Source organism: Coregonus lavaretus, assembly GCF_964263955.1.
Source record: "Coregonus lavaretus genome assembly, chromosome: 19".
Lineage (NCBI taxonomy): Eukaryota > Metazoa > Chordata > Actinopteri > Salmoniformes > Salmonidae > Coregonus > Coregonus lavaretus.
Window position 1 is genome coordinate 9,814,967 of NC_140006.1, and position 19,382 is coordinate 9,834,348.

At 44.5% G+C, this 19,382-nt stretch overlaps 1 protein-coding gene across 6 annotated transcripts; it reads right to left on the reverse strand.

Moving 5' to 3' along the window:
- Positions 1–211: 211 nt before the first annotated feature.
- On the reverse strand, positions 212–18,769 carry capn10 (calpain 10). 6 transcript variants are annotated; one of them, XM_084182832.1, is made up of 14 exons: positions 18,705–18,769; positions 9,844–9,989; positions 9,492–9,613; positions 9,139–9,270; positions 7,165–7,361; positions 6,730–6,962; positions 6,331–6,466; positions 5,045–5,211; positions 4,602–4,868; positions 4,257–4,455; positions 3,754–4,009; positions 3,265–3,464; positions 3,027–3,072; positions 212–1,355 (listed from the first exon to the last, which is right to left on the reverse strand). In XM_084182832.1, the coding sequence occupies exons 2-14, from the start codon at positions 9,866–9,868 to the stop codon at positions 1,326–1,328; spliced, it is 2,010 nt and encodes a 669-aa protein (XP_084038958.1). In that variant the 5' UTR covers positions 9,869–9,989; positions 18,705–18,769; the 3' UTR covers positions 212–1,325. The 6 variants fall into 6 exon arrangements, with proteins under 6 accessions (XP_084038958.1, XP_084038960.1, XP_084038961.1 ...); XM_084182834.1 differs by having other exon boundaries at positions 9,850–9,989; positions 18,705–18,753; XM_084182835.1 differs by having other exon boundaries at positions 9,850–9,969; positions 18,705–18,741.
- Between the last annotated feature and the right edge of the window lie 613 nt (positions 18,770–19,382).

A 19,382-nucleotide genomic window follows, 5' to 3' on the forward strand; every position in this document is an offset into this window, starting at 1 on the left:
CCAGAATAAAGTTTGTGTGTTGCAGAAAAAGTGCTGTCCCTCATCTGTGGCCATTAGAGTATATAGAATAGTTATTGTGATCCTCAACATTTTGTGTGCAAAACATTGTGTAGTATTTTGATATGGTCCACAAATCATCATTAAATAACACAAAAGATTGTGACAGTGAAAATGAATCATGAGTTAAATCATGATGGTCACAGCTAAAGTGTGGTTTGCAGGAAACAACTTTATTATAGTTCCATCAGCACCTGCATCTTCTGTATAATTAAACACACAAACACACTGAAAACAAAAGGACAATAACACAGTAATACTCTCAGATAATAAAACCATTGTCATCAGTCAACAGTTGGAGTGGCAGTGGTACCCAAGTTACCCCACCAGCAACACACAAACAAAAACAAACACACACACCCTGCCTTCTCAGCCACTGCGTGCAGAGCCAAAACACTGGCGGCTTCTTCCAAAGAATCTGTTGCCTAAGTAGTGCCGCCTCGCCCCATATCGCCCCCTGTACTTCCCCCTTTTCCTTCCCCGCCTCATCTGTTCATCATGCAGCCACTTCAAACAACGGTCCGGGTCGGGTCCAGTTCTAAGGGTCTGAGGGTGATAGGGACGGGGAGGTGGGGCTGCAGCAGAGTCCCAGGTGTGGGGGTTGTGGAGTGAGGGGGCAAGGGGCTAGGCTGTTTTGGGTCTGAGGGCAAGGGCTTGATGTTGAAGCTGTCCTTAGCCACAGATTTACAATCACATTCTAAGCTCAAACATTCAGGGGATGAGAAAATATCAATGGTTAGGGGAAACTTCTACCTACTCTGGGGGCATGGATGAAGGCAAAGTTCAGTCACAGGCAGCCCTGGGGTTTGGGTCTGAGGCTGGGTGGGTGCACTGCAGTGTGGTGAGGTCCGACCCCTTGCTCCTGCCCTCTCGGCCCCAGCAAGGAGCTCCATGAGTGGGCCCTTTGTCCCGGGCCGACGGGCCAGCGAGTGAGCATAGCGAGCGGGCCTCTTCAATGGCGACTGTTTGTTTACACCGGCCAGCCCCGTCAGCTCCCATTAGTGCCCGGCCCAACGACAACCTCTGATGTGCTAATCGCAGCCGGGAGAGAGAGAAAGGGAGAGAGAGAGACAGAAAGGAGAGATGCCGATCGGCTCCCTGAGCCTCGCCAGGCTGGGGATAAAGGCCCTGAGCCCGGGCCGTGCGTGCGCACACAAACACACACAGTGTTCGGCATGGGTAGAGGGGGGAGACCCGCTCCTTCATCTGTGGCCAAGGCCGAAGGGATGTGAGCTCACGTCAGCAGAGCGGCAGCACAGCTCCCAGAGCTAACTACGCATCACAGATATGTGAGAGACCTGTCGCCAGAGAGAGAGAGAGAGAGAGAGACCTTAAAAAATCCATACATGTATAATTCTTGTGCAATTTATATCTATACGCTACATTGAGGTTTTTCTTTCATTATTTGAGGCTATCTGGCACGATTATGTAAGCCTAAGCTTTAGGGCCTAACTGCACACTCGCAAAATAGCCTACACGCCAATCGCCAAATGCTTTTGGGAACGGGCAGAAAAAGTTAACGTCACCCACCCACGGAGGCAAAAAGGATAATGTCCTAGTTTAATTCAATAAGAGAAAATCTGCAAAATGGAGAGTTGAAAATAAAGAGAAGGGAGGCCAAAAAACTTATGTTTGGGAAATATTTGGTGATATGGTAAAAGAGGATGATAGCAGTGCCGGCTGTTATGTGTGATGATTGTGAAGCGATATACAAATTCGACAGTCACAAGATGGGGACTTCAAATAGGCCTATGGCACATCAAGGGAACTATAGCCTACTGTTCAAATGGGTTAAATGGAAACTGAAATCTGGACACTGACTGTAGGTCTATAACCTCTCACATAGCCTTCATATTAACTCCTAGAGAATTAAGCATTTCTTGCAGCAACATTTTGACTCGGGAACAGGAGTAGAGAAATATTATTTATTTCTTTCAGCATCTTGAGAGAATGTGAATGCGCAGTTAGATACCCTCTGTAGAGGTGCTAACTTTATCAGCATCATAAAAGCTGATAGTATTTCAACCACATAAAATATGCATCCAAGCCGAACTGAAATCTCATCAGAAACATGTTGGGTTGTTTTCACAGCTTTCTATTTCCCTACAAACGGTCAAACCTGATGTCATTTGGACATTTTGCACAGAAAACGTATTTGCTCTGCGAAAGAAGCAGAGATGACAGAGAATTTTACCGATGTCAACTAGATTCTATCGATTATTCTGGTGAGCAAGGGTCTATTTAGTCTTCTATATTATTTCATTTTATTTCACCTTTATTTAACCAGGTAAGCCAGTTGAGAACAAGTTCTCATTTACAACTGCGACCTGGCCAAGATAAAGCAAAGCAGTGCGATAAAAAACAACAACAACAACACAGAGTTACACATGGGATAAACAAAAACGTACAGTCAATAACACAATAGAAAAATTGAACATCTATATACAGTGTGTGTAAATGTAGTAAGTTATGGAGGTAAGGCAATAAATAGGCCATAGTGCAAAATAGGGCAACAAATAATGACAGAAGAGAAGCTGCATGCATCTAACTTTAGACAAGTTGAATAACAAATAGCCTACCTAAATTAAATTAAAAGCAGAAACATTTAAAATCAGGCAAAATAAAATCCTGCACCCCCTGTCAAAACATCGCTCCGCCGTCTCTGACTGTAGCCTATAGCACATTTTCTATATTAGCGGCTTAGGGTTGGGTGCGGGCCTCAGATGTTCACTTTATCACATATAGTCGGGCGGTTGCGGATGGGTTATTAGCAATTGTGGGCAGGTGCGGGGAACACACAGCTGACCCGCACACTACTAACAGACATTGATTAAATACTGCCACCTGTTGACCATATTCAACATAGTTGACATTTCAAGTGATAGTGCTCTATGGTACACTACATTTGTTTAGGAAGTGTGTTTGTTGCAAAGCATAGGTCTTGTACACATAGCCCAACACTCACTCACCTCTTGAATGGCTCTCCCCAGACTTTCCTGACTCTTCACCACTCTCCTGAAACACAAGTACAACACACCATCATTGTGGTCCTGTGTTCAGGTCGTGGGTTCAATTCCCCAAAATATTTTTTACAAAAATGTACACAATCACTGTGCTTTTCCTAACCACAGTCCTTCCTCCTTCTAAGGGCATAGGGACTAGGAGAAGGTGTTAAGTGGATAGGGAGTGGAATGGAACCAGGTCTACCTGTGTATTTTGCGAGCCACAGTGAGGGTGAACTGGCCTGGGGAATCAGGATGGTAGGTGGAGGGCACTATGACGTATGCCCCTGGAGGAAGGCAGCAGGCCAGACTGACAGCCTGGGTGTAGCAGTGAGGAATGCAGCTGGCCACCGGTTCCTCCTCCCTGGGTACTGTCGACTCGGCCTTCCCCTGTCCCTCCGGAGCCTGGATATACAGAGAGATTCACATGTAACTAGTCACAACATAATCCTCTTCATAAAGACAGATTTGAAAGGAGGATTAAAACAACATATCAACAGGCTAAACCATAGATTCTACATTAAGGACACCTTTTAGATAGGCTAACCACATACCGTTAATAAACAGGGTCATATTTTATTAGGCACCAAACAGAAGAAAATGGACTAAAACAAGGAGTGACTACTTGGACTTTTGTTTTTTCATTGCAAAACGTTCTGATAGAGTATGCCCTAATGAATATGACCCAGCTCACCTTGTACAGGTGAAAGCCGATGGCCTGGAGGTCAGTGTCAGGGCAGTTCTGGTGGAGGGTGACCCTAACATTGACCCCTGTTGACCCCGCTAAGTTGTCGCCCATGGTGACCGGGAACCTGGGATTCTGCCAGTGAGACAGGAAGTTCCTGCTCCCCCCGGCCGATGACCCGGTGACCCATGCACCCCGTAAGTAGATTGTCTCCCACTCCCCCTCTGTTACCAACGGCAAAGAGGGCCCTGGGGTCTTCACAGCACTGCAGGAGGATGGGGGAACATATAGATTCAATTTGAAAGTCCAGTTTCCTAGACTTGTAAGACATAACATGATCTACAAAACAAATAGCATGATATATAAACCACTTTTGATGTATGAAAAGCAAAACTTCTGATAAACTTTGATTTATCCTATCCGTATTTGGTCCTAGCTCCCTGTTTGACCTATCTCTTTATGGTCACAGTCTTCTGCTAAATGACTACAATGTAAATGTTAGTCCCACTGACCTGAGTGAGGTGGGGGAAGAGGAGAAGACCCTGAGCAGGAAGCTCCCCTCGCCCCCCTGGAGGAAGGTACTGGGGATGAGCAGGTGGAAGCCAGGGTCCAGGTGTGTGTGTAGCACCACCTCACGCTCGTAGGCGTGGCAGTGTGTGGAGGCACAGGGAGGGCTGTTCAGAGTCCCAGACAGGTTCAAACGCTTATTCTCTACCTGGGGATTGACAGACAGACAGACAGACGCACAAATCGCATGCATGTACACACACACACAAAGATTAAACAATTAAAAGCCAGACAAACACACACACGTTCTTACCTTAACATCTACCAGCAACAAGGCTACAGTACAGTACCAACCTTCCACATGTGCAAGGCGATGGCCTGGTAGTGCTGGTGTTGTGTGGTGCTGCTGCCCTCCTCTGGTGACTGTGTGTAGTGGCGTCCTGTGTTCCTGCTATACCTTCTGTGCTGTAGCAGAGACACAAGCACCTCTCCCCTCTCAAACACCTGCAGCCAGAACTGAGGATTGCTGCCATAGCTACTGTTGTTACGGCAACCACCTGCTGAGTGACCTTTGACCCAGCGATCGCCCGTCTGGTGGCTGTGAGTCAGCAGCTCTCCTATTGGACAGATAGGGGCTGTCAATTACACAATCACAACACTGGCTTTGCTTAGCTTTCCTTTTATAAAGAGATATTTCACCCCCAAACCAAAGATTGTCAGGCTTTCTCATACATTCAAAACTATTAAACGTTGTCTAATGCTTGTATAACGACGAAGTATTGAGTGAGTATACCAGAATAGATGCTCTGCAGGTGTCCCTCCTCATTGATGGGATACCACACTGTGACATCATCAAACTGCAACAGGAATTCAGTCTCGTCCACCCAGAACTCGGCCTCCTGGGCCCGGCCCAGCAGGTTCAGAGTACAGGTCGGGTCCAGAGAGTTCCAGCCTTCTCCACTGCCAGGCGAGAGTGGCCAGTTTATTACTGAGACAAAGGTTCTTAAGAAAATAATTATAGATGGAGCCAGGCTCAAAATGACACAAAAGAACGCACACACACACACCCGCAAGCCCTACACTGGCATGAATTTCAAGCCCTACCCATGCCTGCGGCGTTCAGGCCCTACCCAGGCCCGACTGCTTCTGCCAAATTTAAGGCCGAGCCCTGCCGAAATCAGAAATAACTTTATTAGTACCCATTAGCTGCTCGTCTGTCTGTCCCTCGCTCCCTGCGCAGTGTGCACGGCTCTGCTCTTCTTGCTGTTCTGCAGTGTTGCCAACTTAGCGCCTTTGTCATTATATTTAGTTCATTTTTTCAGACCCCTCCAGTGACTTTTATTGGTAAAAGATTCTAGTGACAAATTCAGCAACTTATCAGGCTGCCTTTGGGGAGTTTTGACACCAAGGTTTTCTATGGTTTTGATAGGATTTAGCGACTTTTTCCACTCAATTCTGCCGCAAACAAGAGTGGGAGAAGCTGTCTATGCAACAGAAGCCATAGCAATGGCGAACACACAGGCAGAAAAGCACAAGGGGAGGCGTGTCTGATGGGAGACGGGGCGAAAACGCTACGTCGGGGACCGCAGCTGTGCCGCAGCAAGGCAAATTGGTGCTGTGACATCGTCGCAGCAACGGCAAAACGTAATCTAGCAACTTTTAGCGACAAATCAAGGAGCCAATAGCGGTCTCACTGAAAAATTGTTGGCAACACTGCTGTCCTGCTCAATGACGAAACTGAAAGCAGTTAGCAGTAAGCTAGCTACATTTTGTCACTCTAAACTCAAGGAAAAACTCAAGGAACATTATTATTTTCTGCAAAATAATCTCTCCTGTGGACTCGAACAATGTTCTAGTCTTTAATTTGACAAGGTTGAAAAACCTCTGACACCATCATATGTACTGTGCAGCAGAGCACAAGCAAATGGCTCAGCTTCGAAATGTTAATGATAAATGTAGTGATACCCGAGCCCTACCCGTACCCTAGTTATGGATGAAAAAACAGGCCCTACCGGCCCTAACCGGGGCCCATCGGGCTCGGGTCAGGTAGCAGAGCTCTAACATACACACACCCCCTACCTCTCTCTCCATGCTCCCTCCCAGCAGCGTCTGCCCCAGGGGTTTCTGATCCTGATTAGACGTACTCCTACCCCTTCCACCGTCCTCACGTCCACCCACTCCATCACACTCAGGGCATGCCACAACTCACTGGCACCTAGGGGGTAAGGGGGCAGTTAGGGTAAATATAGCCCTAAACAATATTTTAGCAACTGGCCCATTAGCAGACTTGGGGGTATGCCAGTACCTTACCTTGAAAGGTTAGTCACAAGATTTCAATGGAAGGCTTTCAGTAAGATTCTAAGAAAACTGCATTCCCTCTCCATTGGATAACAATGGCCTGCACAGCCCAGAGCTATTTTTGTGTTTAAAATGTGAAAACAGCCAAATATTCCCAGACAAATCATTTGTCCTCCTCACCTCCGGGGGCGCTGTGTACAGAGCAGCTGACTAAACAGCCCTCTCTGACCGCATGCAGCAGGTCCAGATCCAGCCTCCTCCTCCTGACCCAGTCACTGTCAGATGACCCCCGACCCTGGTCCTCCTCCGTCCCACCATCCCCCAGGCTCCAGCGCTCCGCCAGCCCCCCTGTCAGGTCTACCAGGGCCTCAGAGACCTGCCCCGCCCATAGGTGCTCATACGACCCCTGCAGCCTGGGGGAGGAGTAGGGACAAGAGACAACATGGGGGGGGGGGGGGTCAGAGAATGTCACAAAACCTAACTATTGTATTGTATGGTATGGAATGGTATGGTATGGTATGTGATTGGAATAGCATAGCATATTAGGACACAATATTAATGACTAGATGCAGAAACAGGTGGAAGGTCACTTTCAACCTTCCACCTGTCACTCACTTGGCATAGGCCTTCTCCAGCAGAGCTACCCAGAAAGCAGTGGGGGACTGGCAGCGCGAGAAGCAGAGCTTGCCGCCGAGGCAGGGCAGCCGGTCGTCAACGGTTACCTCTGTCCAGCGGCCATGCTGCCAGAGACGGAAGAGGAAGGAGCCCCTGTACCCCCTCTCCCCCCACTGAGGCTGGGCAGGGGGTACCACCTGGGGGTTAGAGATGACACAGGGTAACACTGGGTTTTTCACAGTATTTTGGTATAGATAAAAGTCACCAAGTACTTAATGGAATAGGTGAGGGGCAGAAGCATAGTGTATTTACTGTAAGCTGTCAGACTTTAACTTGTGGTACTAACCTACAGTTGTAGTTTTACTGTTCACAGCAAAACCAAAAAGCAACAAGCTTACTTCAATGCAATAACATATACAGCAAATGCAATAACATATACAAAAAATGTTTCTCATCAACCTACACACAATACCCCATAATGACAAAGCGAAAACAGGTTTTTAGAAAATTTTGCAAATGTATTACAAATAAAAAAACAGATATACCTTATTTACATAAGTATTCAGACCCTTTGCTATGAGACTCGAAATTGAGCTCAGGTCCATCCTGTTTCCATTGATCATCCTTGAGATGTTTCTACAACTTGATTGGAGTCCACCTGTGGTAAATTCAAATGATTGGACATGATTTGGAAAGGCACACACCTGTTGACAGTGCATGTCAGAGCAAAAAACAAGCCATGAGGTCGAAGGAATTGTCCGTAGAGCTCCGAGACAGGATTGTGTTGAAGCACAGATCTGGGGAAGGGTACCAAAAAATGTCTGCAGCATTGAAGGTCCCCAAGAACACAATTGCCTCCATCATTCTTAAATGGAAGAAGTTTGGAACCATCAAGACTCTTCCTAGAGCTGGCCGCCCGGCCAAACTGAGCAATCAGGGGAGAAGGGCCTTGGTCAGGGAGGCGACCAAGAACCCGATGGTCACTCTGACAGAGCTCTAGAGTTCCTCTTTGGAGATGGGAGAATCTTCCAGAAGGACAACCATCTCTGCAGCACTCCACCAATCAGGCCTTTATGGTAGAGTGGCCAGACTGAAGCCACTCCTCAGTAAAAGGCACATGACAGCCCACTTAGAGTTTGCCAAAAGGCACCTAAAGGACCATGAGAAACAAGATTCTCTGGTCTGATGAAACCAAGATTGAACTCTTTGGCCTGAATGCCAAGCGTCACATCTGGAGGAAACCTGGCACCATCACTAGGGTGAAGCTTGGTGATGGCAGCATCATGCTGTTGGGATGTTTTTCAGCGGCAGGGACTGGGAGACTAGTCAGTACCGAGGGAAAGATGAACGGGCAAAGTACAGAGAGATCCTTGATGAAAACCTGCTCCAGAGCGCTCAGGACCTCAGACTGGGGTGAAAGTTTACCTTCCAACAGGACAACGACCCTAAGCACACAGTCAAGACAACACAGGAGTGGCTTCGGGACAAGTCTCTGAATGTCCTTGAGTGGCCCAGCCAGTGCCCGGACTTGAACCCGGTTGAACATCTCTGGAGAGACCTGAAAATAGCTGTGCAGCGACGCTCCCCATCCAACATGACAGAGCTTGAGAGGATCTGCAGAGAAGAATGGGAGAAACTCCCCAAATTCAGGTGTGCCAAGCTTGTAGCATCATACCCAAGAAGACTTGAGGCTGTAATCGCTGCCAAAGGTGCTTCAACAAAGTACTGAGTAAAGGGTCTGAATACTTATGTAATTTGTGATATTTCCGTTTTTTATTATTAATACATTCGCACACATTTCTAAAAACCTGTTTTTGCTTTGTCATTATGGGATATTGTGTGTAGATTGATGAGGGGAAAAAAAGATTTTAATCAATTTTAGAATAAGGCTGAAACGCAACAAAATTTGGAAAAAGTCAAGGGGTCTGAATACTTTCTGAATGCACTGTACCTTACAAGTTTGTGGAGCTTTACCTTGTTCATCAGATGCTGGTTTTTCAGTAAGATCGTGCAGGCACAGAGGAACCAGCAGTCTCCCAGGAGGCCTTGCTTTGCATGGCCGTCATCGGTGTTGTCAGGGAAGAGTGTGGGAGACGGGCAGATCTCCTGGAGGGACAGAGAGAGAAATATGTCACCATTAACAGACACAGAATCATTGTGAGCAGATTGGACATGCTTGCTTCTGTTATGCGATCAAGTGTTCACAACGTGATAAGGAAAAAATAACATGTATTGGAAGGAACACAGCATATAAATGGCATATATATTATTATTATTAGTGACCTAAGGCCAATTCTGATTAGATAAGGTGTAGGCCCGGGTCTTACCTGTGGCCGAAGCCATGTGATGTCATCCTGGAACCTGGCAATGGGGGTGGAGTAGTCTGAGAACAGGGAGGAGTCCTCACAGAGGAAGGCTGGGTCCTCAAACAGACTCTTGTATTCTACAGCTAAAACAGTGATGGAGATGGAGGAGCATGTTATCAACACTAGAAGAGATATTATATTCTATTCAATTCTATTTTATAAAATGTAATTTCCTGCAACATATATTTGATCCTTCAACATAACAGTAAAGCCAAATAAACAAGTAGGCTAATAACAGCAGTACACACGTATAGGGGCAACGTGATGTCAAGTTACGAACAGTTGTTTACTAAAAAGAGACTGTCACACTCACACTTACCTGGCTCATCTTCCTCCATCGCCTCCCTGTCTTCTCTGGGAAATCACCCACGATGCACTACTTCTTCTCTACTCCACAACCAAGGAGCTGGGTTTTTCCATGACCCCACCATTATGTTTTCTTCAAAGAATCAGAACAGACTGTAATGGCAAGATAAATTGGTAGCCAGCATTTGCATATCAAAACAAACAGCCAGATAAACAGATGGGCTTTGATGCAAATATACAGAGGAATATTAGCTAGATTCACCATTGCTGAATTTAAACCATGCTCCCGTACTCTTGAATTACCATATCCTATACTGATTCCCTTTTTCATTGGTTATGACCGTAGGCTAAAGGGGTCTACACAGAATATGCAAACGGAGTCGATGGAGCGTTTTATTTATTTTATTTTATTTAACCCTTATATGGCGGTGAGAGGAAGCCCAGTGGCCGGCAGTGGGAGAAGATGGAGCGAGATGGACTTTGGCCGACATTCTGCTAATTTTCTCAATCGATGAAACATTTGAGCTCAATACAGTTTTCTGTTTCCAAAACTAGTACAGAACTAGAACTGTTCTGAACAGCGTGGACTAAGTTTACTTTGCCAAAGAAAAAGAAAAAAAATAGTTGTTTAGAAGGAGTGCAAGGGTGAATTGAGTTATTGCACACACGTACTTCACAGAATAAGCGTTCCATAATGGAAATATGCAAATATATGCTAGAACGTGCTTGGCTCAGCCCACCTCCTTGCTTGTTCTGCCCACTATGATTATTTTGCTTCCATTGGAAACGACAGGCTGTTATCATTCTTGGGTTTTTTATAAAAATCTTTGGTAGCGCAGTCTCGCAGTGTCGTTTTTTCCGCCATTAAAAGGGGCGGCTCCTTGAAGTGCGCTCCGACATTCCACGTACCCCGTGCCACATGCAAATTGTAACGCACCATATCATCCCTTCAGTAGCCGTGGGGGCAGTGTTGTGTAGGCAATGAAGCTTGCTTGGTTCCTTGATCTGATCTATAGGCTATGCATCAAAGAAGCCTATTTTGCATTGATAAGCAAACAATCTCAGCGACTGTTCAAGCAATAAACCAAACAACATTGTAGCCTTATTAGAATCCCCCCCAAAATGTATTTTGTTTAGAAGTAATAACTAGTGATTCCAGGTTACTGGTAAAAACAACTGCAAGGTATATTATTTTTCTCCATGACCAAAACATGATGACATTCTATTTTTAGCTGATATAGGAGTGAATACATTCAAACAGCATATCAAACTGGGACATTGTAGGTTACACCAGCAAATATAACAATATTTGCCAGGGCATATTATTTGACTATAAATCATTATTTCACATGGCAATGTGGGAAACTAATCAACTTCAAAATCACTTCAACTTCAAGATTGCTGTCTTGGCTTTCAATAAGCAGCCTATTTTGCATTGATAACCAAATCCAATCTCAGCGACTGTTCAAACAATAAACCAAACATTGCAGCCTTATAGAATCCCCCCCCAAAATTATTTTGTTTAGAAGTGATAAGTTATTCTGAGCTAAAACAGATAGCCATGTGCTTTTCTATTCTCCATGACAAAAAATGATGACATTCTATTTTTAGCTGATATGGGAGGGAATACATCGAAGCAGCATATCAAATTAAGATAAAGTTGAAGGTTACACTGGCAAGTATAAGAATATTTGCCATTGCATATAATCCTGATTCTTTCACATGGAGATGTGGGAAGCTAAAACGCTAGCTAATGTGCAGTGTTTAGCCAACTTGCTAGCAAGGGAAGACAAGACAAGACTGAGATGACCACAAGAAAACCCAAGAATCCACACAAAAGGGTTATTTGTTTAGAAGTAGCTAGCCATGTGCTTTCTTTTCCTCAGTGACCAAAACACTACGTTCAATTTTTTGCTGATATGGGAATGAATACACAAGCAGTATATCATAATGGGATGTTTTAGGTTACACCGGCAAGTATAAGAATATTTGCCTGGCATATTTTTTTTATTATAAATCTGATTATTCCACATGGAGATGTGGGAAGCTAAAAAGGCTAGCTAGCTTTCTATGTTTTAGCCAGGCTAAAGCCAACTAGTCAGGCTGCAACCTAGCTACTACTACTAGCAAGGGAAGGCGATTCTTCCTTTTTTTCACAAAATGAAAAGACACAAATATAATACTTTGCTATCACACCATTGTGAATGGGAGTGGGACCAGCAAGGAAATCATGTTACCAAAAGGTGTCTGCTACTCGCGGGTTTACTTCAAAATTGGGCTAATTTGAAAACGATGTCATGGGTGAAAATGTGTTGGTCGCGGGTTTATGGGCTAATGCCACTCTTTTTTGTTTTTTACATCTATTAATTTCACTGTGAGCTGCTGCTGCTGACTATCAGGCAGTGAGGCAGGCGGTGTTGAGAGAGTGATGAGTGAGTGAGCTATTTGGCCCTAAACAGAGAGTACCCAGTGGCAGAATACCTGACCACTGTGACTGACCCAAAATCAAGGAAAGCTTTGACTATGTACAGACTCAGTGAGCATAGCCTTGCTATTGAGAGAGGCTGCCATAGGCAGATATGGCTCTCAAGAGAAGACAGGCTATGTGCACATCAGTGGAGGCTGCTGAGGGGAGGACGGCTCATAATAATGTCTGGAATGGAGTCAATGGAATGGTATCAACCACATGGAAACCGCGTGTTTGATACCATTCCAGCTGTCCTCCCCTCAGCAGCCTCCACTGGTGCACACTGCCCACAAAATGAGGTTGAAACTGAGCTGCACTTCCTAACCTCCTGCCAAATGTATGACCATATTTCCCTCAGATTAAACAGACCCACAAAGAATTTGAAAGCAAATCCTATTTTCATAAACTCCCATATCTATTGGTTGAAATACCACAGTGTGCCATCACAGCAGCAAGATTGGTGACCTGTTGCCACAAGAAAAGGGTAACCATGAAGAACAAACACCATTGTAAATACAACCCATATTTATGTTTATTTATTTTCCCTTTTGTACTTCAACTATTTACACATTGTTATAAAACTGTACATAGCCATTATATGACATTTGAAATGTTTCTATTCATTTGAAACCTTTGTGAGTGTAATGTTTACTCTTCATTTTTGATTGTTTATTTCACTTTTGTTTATGATCTATTTCACTTGTTTTGGCAATGTAAACATGTTTCCCATGCCAATAAAGCCCTTTGAATTTAATTTAATTTAATTTGATTGAGTGGTGTGGAGGGAGGGAGAGAGCCGGCGGGGTGTGTGTGTGTTGAGCATAGTCATTGGATTTGAGAGAGCGCTGCAGTCGTGTGAGTGAGAGGACAGCAGCACGTGTTGTATCCTGACTGCCCCTAGTCCCCAATCATTACCCTACTAGAGCCAACACAGCAAGGGAGAGAAACGGAGAAATAATCATCCAACAGTTTCAGAGAGAGGGAGCGAGAGGATGAACAATGTGCTTTCTCTCTGGGTAGGCTATAGCTAGGGCTCGAAATTAAGGGCGTGTCTGGGGCGGTTCAAGCAGACTCTGGGACAGTTCTGGGAAGATAGAGCCAAAATAGCGGCAACAACAGGCACAGGCCTTTCTCTCCTCTCTTCTGACCATTTGATCTGAACGAACAGTGCCTCGAGTATGTCAAGAGAATCAAGACTTTAGACATTAAATGTTAATTATCCTACATTATAATTGTCATACATGACTGGCGTTTAGCCTATATTTATGTAGCCTTATTAAAAGTCTCATTAAAGTTTGGCTACATTTTCTGGGCATCCCTCATGGTCAGCATCGGTGTGAACATGACAGGCTGTAGCCAATATGCATATAACTTAGGCTACACTTTAACATGTAGGCTAATTATTTATGTATATTTATGCAAAATAATAATAAACAGCGAGTAGCAGCAGTGTAAAAACAAATGGGGGAGGGTAAATGTAAGTGGTCCGGGTGGCCATTTGATTCATTGTTCAGCAGTCTTATGGCTTGGGGGTAGAAACTGTTAAGGAGCCTTTTGGTCCTAGACTTGGCACACCGGTACCGCTTGCCGTGCGGTAGCAGAGAGAACGGCCTATGACTTGGGTGACTGGAGTCTTTGACAATTTTTTGGGCCTTCATCTGACACCGCCTAGTATATAGGTCCTGGATGGCAGGAAGCTTGGCCCCAGTGATGTACTGGGCCGTACTCACTACCCTCTGTAGCGCCTTACGGTGCAGAGAAGTTGCCATACCAGAAGGTGATGCAGCCGGTCAGGATGCTCTCGATGGTGCAGCTGTAGTCCTTTTGGAGGATCTGGGGACCCATGCCAAATCTTTTCAGTCTCCTGAGGAGGAAAAGGTGTTGTCGTGCCCTCTTCACGACTGTTTTGTTGTGTTTGGACCATGACAGTTTGTTGGTGATGTGGACACCAAGGAACTTGAAACTCTCGACCCACCCCACTACAGCCCCGTCGATGTTAATGGGGGCCTGTTCGGCCCGCCTTTTCCTGTAATCCACGATCAGCTCCTTTGTCTTGCTCACATTGAGGGAGAGGTTGTTGTCCTGGCACCACACGGCCAGGTCTCTGACCTCCTCCCTATAAGCTGTCTCATCGTTATCGGTGATCAGGCCTACCGCAGTTGTCGTCAGCAAACTTAATGATGGTGTTGGAGTCGTGTTTAGCCACGCAGTCGTGGGTGAACAGGGAGTACAGGAGGGGACTAAGCACGCACCCCTGAGGGGCCCCCATGTTGAGGATCTGCGTGGCAGATGTGTTGTTGCCTACCCTTACCACCTGGGGGCATCCCGTCAGGAAGTCCAGGATCCAGTTGCAGAAGGAGGTGTTTAGTCCCAGGGTCCTTAGCTTAGTGATGAGCTTTGTGGGCACTACGGTGTTGAACGCTAAGCTGTAGTCAATGAACAGCATTCTGACATAGGTGTTCATTTTGTCCAAGTGGGAAAGGACAGTCTGGAGTGAGATTGAGATTGCGTCATCTGTGGATCTGTTGGGGCGGTATGCGAATTGGAGTGGGTCTAGGGTTTCCGGGATGATAGTGTTGATGTGAGCCATGACCAGCCTTTCAAGCACTTCATGGCTACCGACGTGAGTGCTACGGGGCGGTAATCATTTAGGCAGGTTACCTTCGCTTCCTTGGGCACAGGGACTATGGTGGTCTGCTTGAAACATGTAGGTATTACAGACTCGGTCAGGGAGAGGTTGAAAATGTCAGTGAAGACACTTGCCAGTTGGTCCGTGCATGCTTTGAGTACACATCCTGGTAATCTGTCTGACCCTGCAGCTTTGTGAATGTTGACCTGTTTAAAGGTCTTGCTCACATCTGCTACCGAGAGCGTGATCACACAGTCGTCCGGAACAGCTGGTGCTCTCATGCATGCTTCAGTGTTGCTCGCCTCAAAGCGAGCATAAAAGGCATTTAGCTCGTTTGGTAGGCTCGCGTCACTGGGCAGCTCGCGGCTGGGTTTCCCTTTGTAGTCCGTAATAGTTTTCAAGCCCTGCCACATCCGACGAGCATCAGAGCCGGTGTTGTAGGATTCAATCTTAATCCTGTATTGACGCTTTGCCTGTTTGATGGTTCGTCTGAGGGCGTAGCGGGATTTCTTATAAGCGTCCAGATTAGTGTCCCACAACTTGAAAGCGGCAGCTCTAGCCTTTAGCTCGATGCGGATGTTCCCTGTAATCCATGGCTTCTGGTTGGGATATGTACGTATGTGAATTTCTGGCTCAGTTGACAGTCCCATTTATTTACTTCAGTAGTAGGCTACTCTTATTAGCCATTTAAATCACTGTGAATGAATTACCTATAGGTCCAAGAGTAGACCCATGTTGGCAATTTAAATTGCACTTCGGGACGATTCTGGGACGGTGATGAAAAAAGTTAGTCTTGAGTCCTATATGTAGCAAGCTAGCTAGCTAACATTGCCCAGAAAGTTGAAGTCAGAGAGAGAGTGTGGCGCGCAGCAGTGCGGAGCACAGCAGAGGTGAGGAACCGATTAACTCCATTACTGACTATCCAATTATAATAGTAGTGATTGGTTGATTGATTAATAGTAGAATACAACTCTTGATGTACTGGACTCGTGATGAATCTCCTCTTGCTCTTTCCTTTCCATCTTGCTCCAGAGGGATGGATGACTGGGACATCAGGCTGCCTGCAGCCACACATTAATGTTTTATAAAATTAATGTATAAAATAAAAGCCAAAAAGCAAACTGTTGGGACTTTTAGATTTGTATAGGCTACTCCAGTTGAAAATATGACTATTTTAGAGCAATGTTCGCTATTAATCACTTTTATAGTTCATATTAAATCATTTGGTGTGATGAACCAATAACAAAGGGAGAAATGCGGAGAAGAGGTTAAAGTTAAAGCAATTTTACCAGTTGTATTTACATAGATTGTCATTATGGAGACACCTGTTGCTGTGGAAAATAAATGTGGGCTAGTTTTCAAGCCTTGTGGGCGGGTTTTGAGTTCTCATTGCGTCAGAAATGATTGCTATACCTGGCAACCCTGCTGCTACTCCAAAAATCCCACAACACCCAGGTGCACGCACCCACTTAGATCAACGGAGTGGAGTTTGTAGTAACCTTCAGTGACCATCATTGACTGGGGAGAACAGTAGTAGCACAGATAGAACAATGAGACAGACATTTCACCGGATGTATAAATGTGACGCACTCAATTGGCGTTTCCAATAAATACCAAATATGGTGCTGAGAGGAAGCCCAGTGGCCGGCAGTTGGAGAAGATGGAGTGAGATGGATTTTGGACGACATTCTGCTAATTTCCTCATCAATTAAACATTTCATCTCCACACAGTTTTAGGTTTCCAAAACTAGAATATGTAACAAACAGAGTGGACTGAGTTTTGTAGACTTTACCCTTTTCCAAAGTTGCATTGTTTAGGAGTGCAAGCACAGACAGAAGGGATAACCCAGACAAGTCACATGGGCTATAAAGCTGAAGCATCGTTTAGAGCGTTTTTCTAACCACCAAATATCGTAGTGAAAGGAAGTCCAGTCGCGGGTAGTGGGGCAGGGATGCAAACTGGCAAGGGCCCAAAAAGGTGACACTTTTTTTTTGCACTGAAACATGCAAAAACTTCCTGCTAGGGGGGATAAAAAATACATATAAAAAAATATCAGTTTTAAAATGCTAATTTCTAGTGAAATTCAAGTTTTAACTAATTAAACAACAAAGAATATGATCAACATGATCAGTCTGTGTGTAAAATAAAATGTGGTTGATGTAAGGAAAGCAATCTGATGTTATTTGTTGCCTAGACTTTACTGCAAATGACACTCAAGAACAGAGAAAAAACAATACATTAATATTGCAGTTAGCCATGACAGCCTTCGTAATAGAAAGCTTGTGACCACACATATAAATATTACACTTGGGGAAAAAAACATCTTAAAGTAGAAATAGAATGAAACAAACAGGCATTCTATTTTTTCTCTATTATAGTAGCTCCAGCTAACGTTACACTTCATCCCTGAATCCACTTCTTTAACAAGCAACGCCTCATTTTCACCTAATTCTCTCATTCTGAAGATTAACCACACACTGTAGATTGAAAACATTAGTTCATAGATAGTACGTTAGTTAGTTCGTCAGCTAGTTAACTAGCTAACGGATAATTCAATCCAGCTAGCGTAGCAAGATACTTAACAATGCTAACAATTATTGTTCCACCACACTTGCTCCCTCACCTCAAACTTTCCAAATGCAAATTGTTTTTCGGTTACAACTCATGAAGCACGCTTCATCACCTTCTCACATACCTCTTCGTTACAGGGGATGCGCTGCTGTAACTGGCACCCAATCCGGTGCAACTAGCAAATTGGTTGTCTCTTCTCTCTTCAGTCGCGTGTTGCATTCTGTTGTTATGTGAACGATTAGCTGAGCCTTGGACATAGCCAGTATTGCTCCAAAAGTGCATCACTCGTTCGCTTACAGCCAGTAGTGATCCAAAGCCCCCCGAATCTACACGAATCACGTAGGTTACCTATTTTGGATCCAAAACGGCGAATTTCGCCGAAAGGTGACTAGTTTGCATCCCTGAGTGGGAGAGGATATAACTAGGTGAAACGGGGCCGATATTCTGCTAATATTCTCATCGATGAAACATCTGATCTCAATACATTATTCTGTTCCCAAAACTAGAATCTGTTGCGAACACAGTGCACTACGTTTTATAGACTTGACGCTTTTTTTTATTGCATTGTTTAGAAGGAGTGCAAGCTCGAATTTAGTTTGAGCACACACGCACTTCACAGGTAAGGCGTCCCCTAACGGAAATATGCAAATAAATGATATAACGCGCCAATAGGATCTCACTAGCTCATGCTTGGCTCTGCCCACCTCCTTGTTTGTTCTGCCCACTACTATGATTAATTTGTTCCCATTGGAAACGACAGGCTCTGGTCTATCTTGGGTTAGTTATAAAAATCTTAGGTCGTAGGCTAGCTATAACGGTAATCACATGCAGAAACAATAGAGAACAAACACAATGTGGCACGCGTATCAGATTAAAGACATTAAATAACCCCGGTTTACAGCCTCAGAGTGAGAGATCTAGCTAAATTAGTTACTTGCCAAAGTCGTGCATCTTTCTAACCACTGCGGTCAGCGTTTTTAAAATAATGTGGGTCATAGCTGGCTAGCTAACGTTAGTTAGCGTTAGCAAACTAGCTAGCTAGCTAACGTTAGCAAACTAGGCATGTTAGCTAACTATGTTATTACATCGCTATAAGACAATGATAAAAGCTACTTGAAACGATTAAATCACATATTGTTACCATAACATTGCATAAATACAATTGAGAAAACTCTTCAACGAAACGTAGCAGATAAATACCTGAATATACTCCTGCCAAATCTCTCCCGGAAGGACAGTGACAGCGAACTGCCCATTCATAATGCGAATCCTTCCAGTTTGCAAGTTTATGGTATTATGGTGCCACCTCGTGGCTATACATTGCATTACACAAGGTATATCTGGAACGGATAGGGCATCACATCACATAACAACTTTCGCTTGCTTGGATAGAAGTTTGGATGAAATAAAACAGCTTGAGGTTAAGAGGGCTACTGATGTAGGCTACTTCGAATAATATAAATTGAAGAGACAATGAATGACAGATTCAACATTGATATGTTTAGCCAACGTGCAAGGCATCAAGATTACCCCCCTTGACAGGGCATGTACTCCAACATGTTCTGTCTTGATCTAGTTGGTCACAATTCTTTTTTCTGAGATTTCATAAATGCTTCTTTTGCTTAAAAGTGTTCAAGTTCGACTGATATTTGAAACGAGCTTCCCTTCCAAACCTAATGAATTACAATAATTAAAACAGGTGAAGGTTTTAAGTTTCAGACCATGGAAGTAACATTTCAACCTGGTTTTGAGGGTCTTGATTGTACAATACAAGTTTAACTGCACTCCAGGATCAGGTTAGTGTATATGAGGAAGAAGGAGATATGTTTTTTTTATACAACTTTACATAATTGTGATTCTTTATGAGCCACAAACCTT

Coding starts and splice junctions, on each gene's coding strand:
- capn10 (XM_084182832.1), bottom strand. CDS start 9,868: ATGGAGGAAGATGAGCCAGGTAAGT. Junction 7,362..9,138: donor ACCAGCATCTGATGAACAAG/GTAAAGCTCCAC, acceptor TCTAACCCCCAG/GTGGTACCCCCTGCCCAGCC. Junction 3,465..3,753: donor TCGGCTTTCACCTGTACAAG/GTGAGCTGGGTC, acceptor CTGTATATCCAG/GCTCCGGAGGGACAGGGGAA.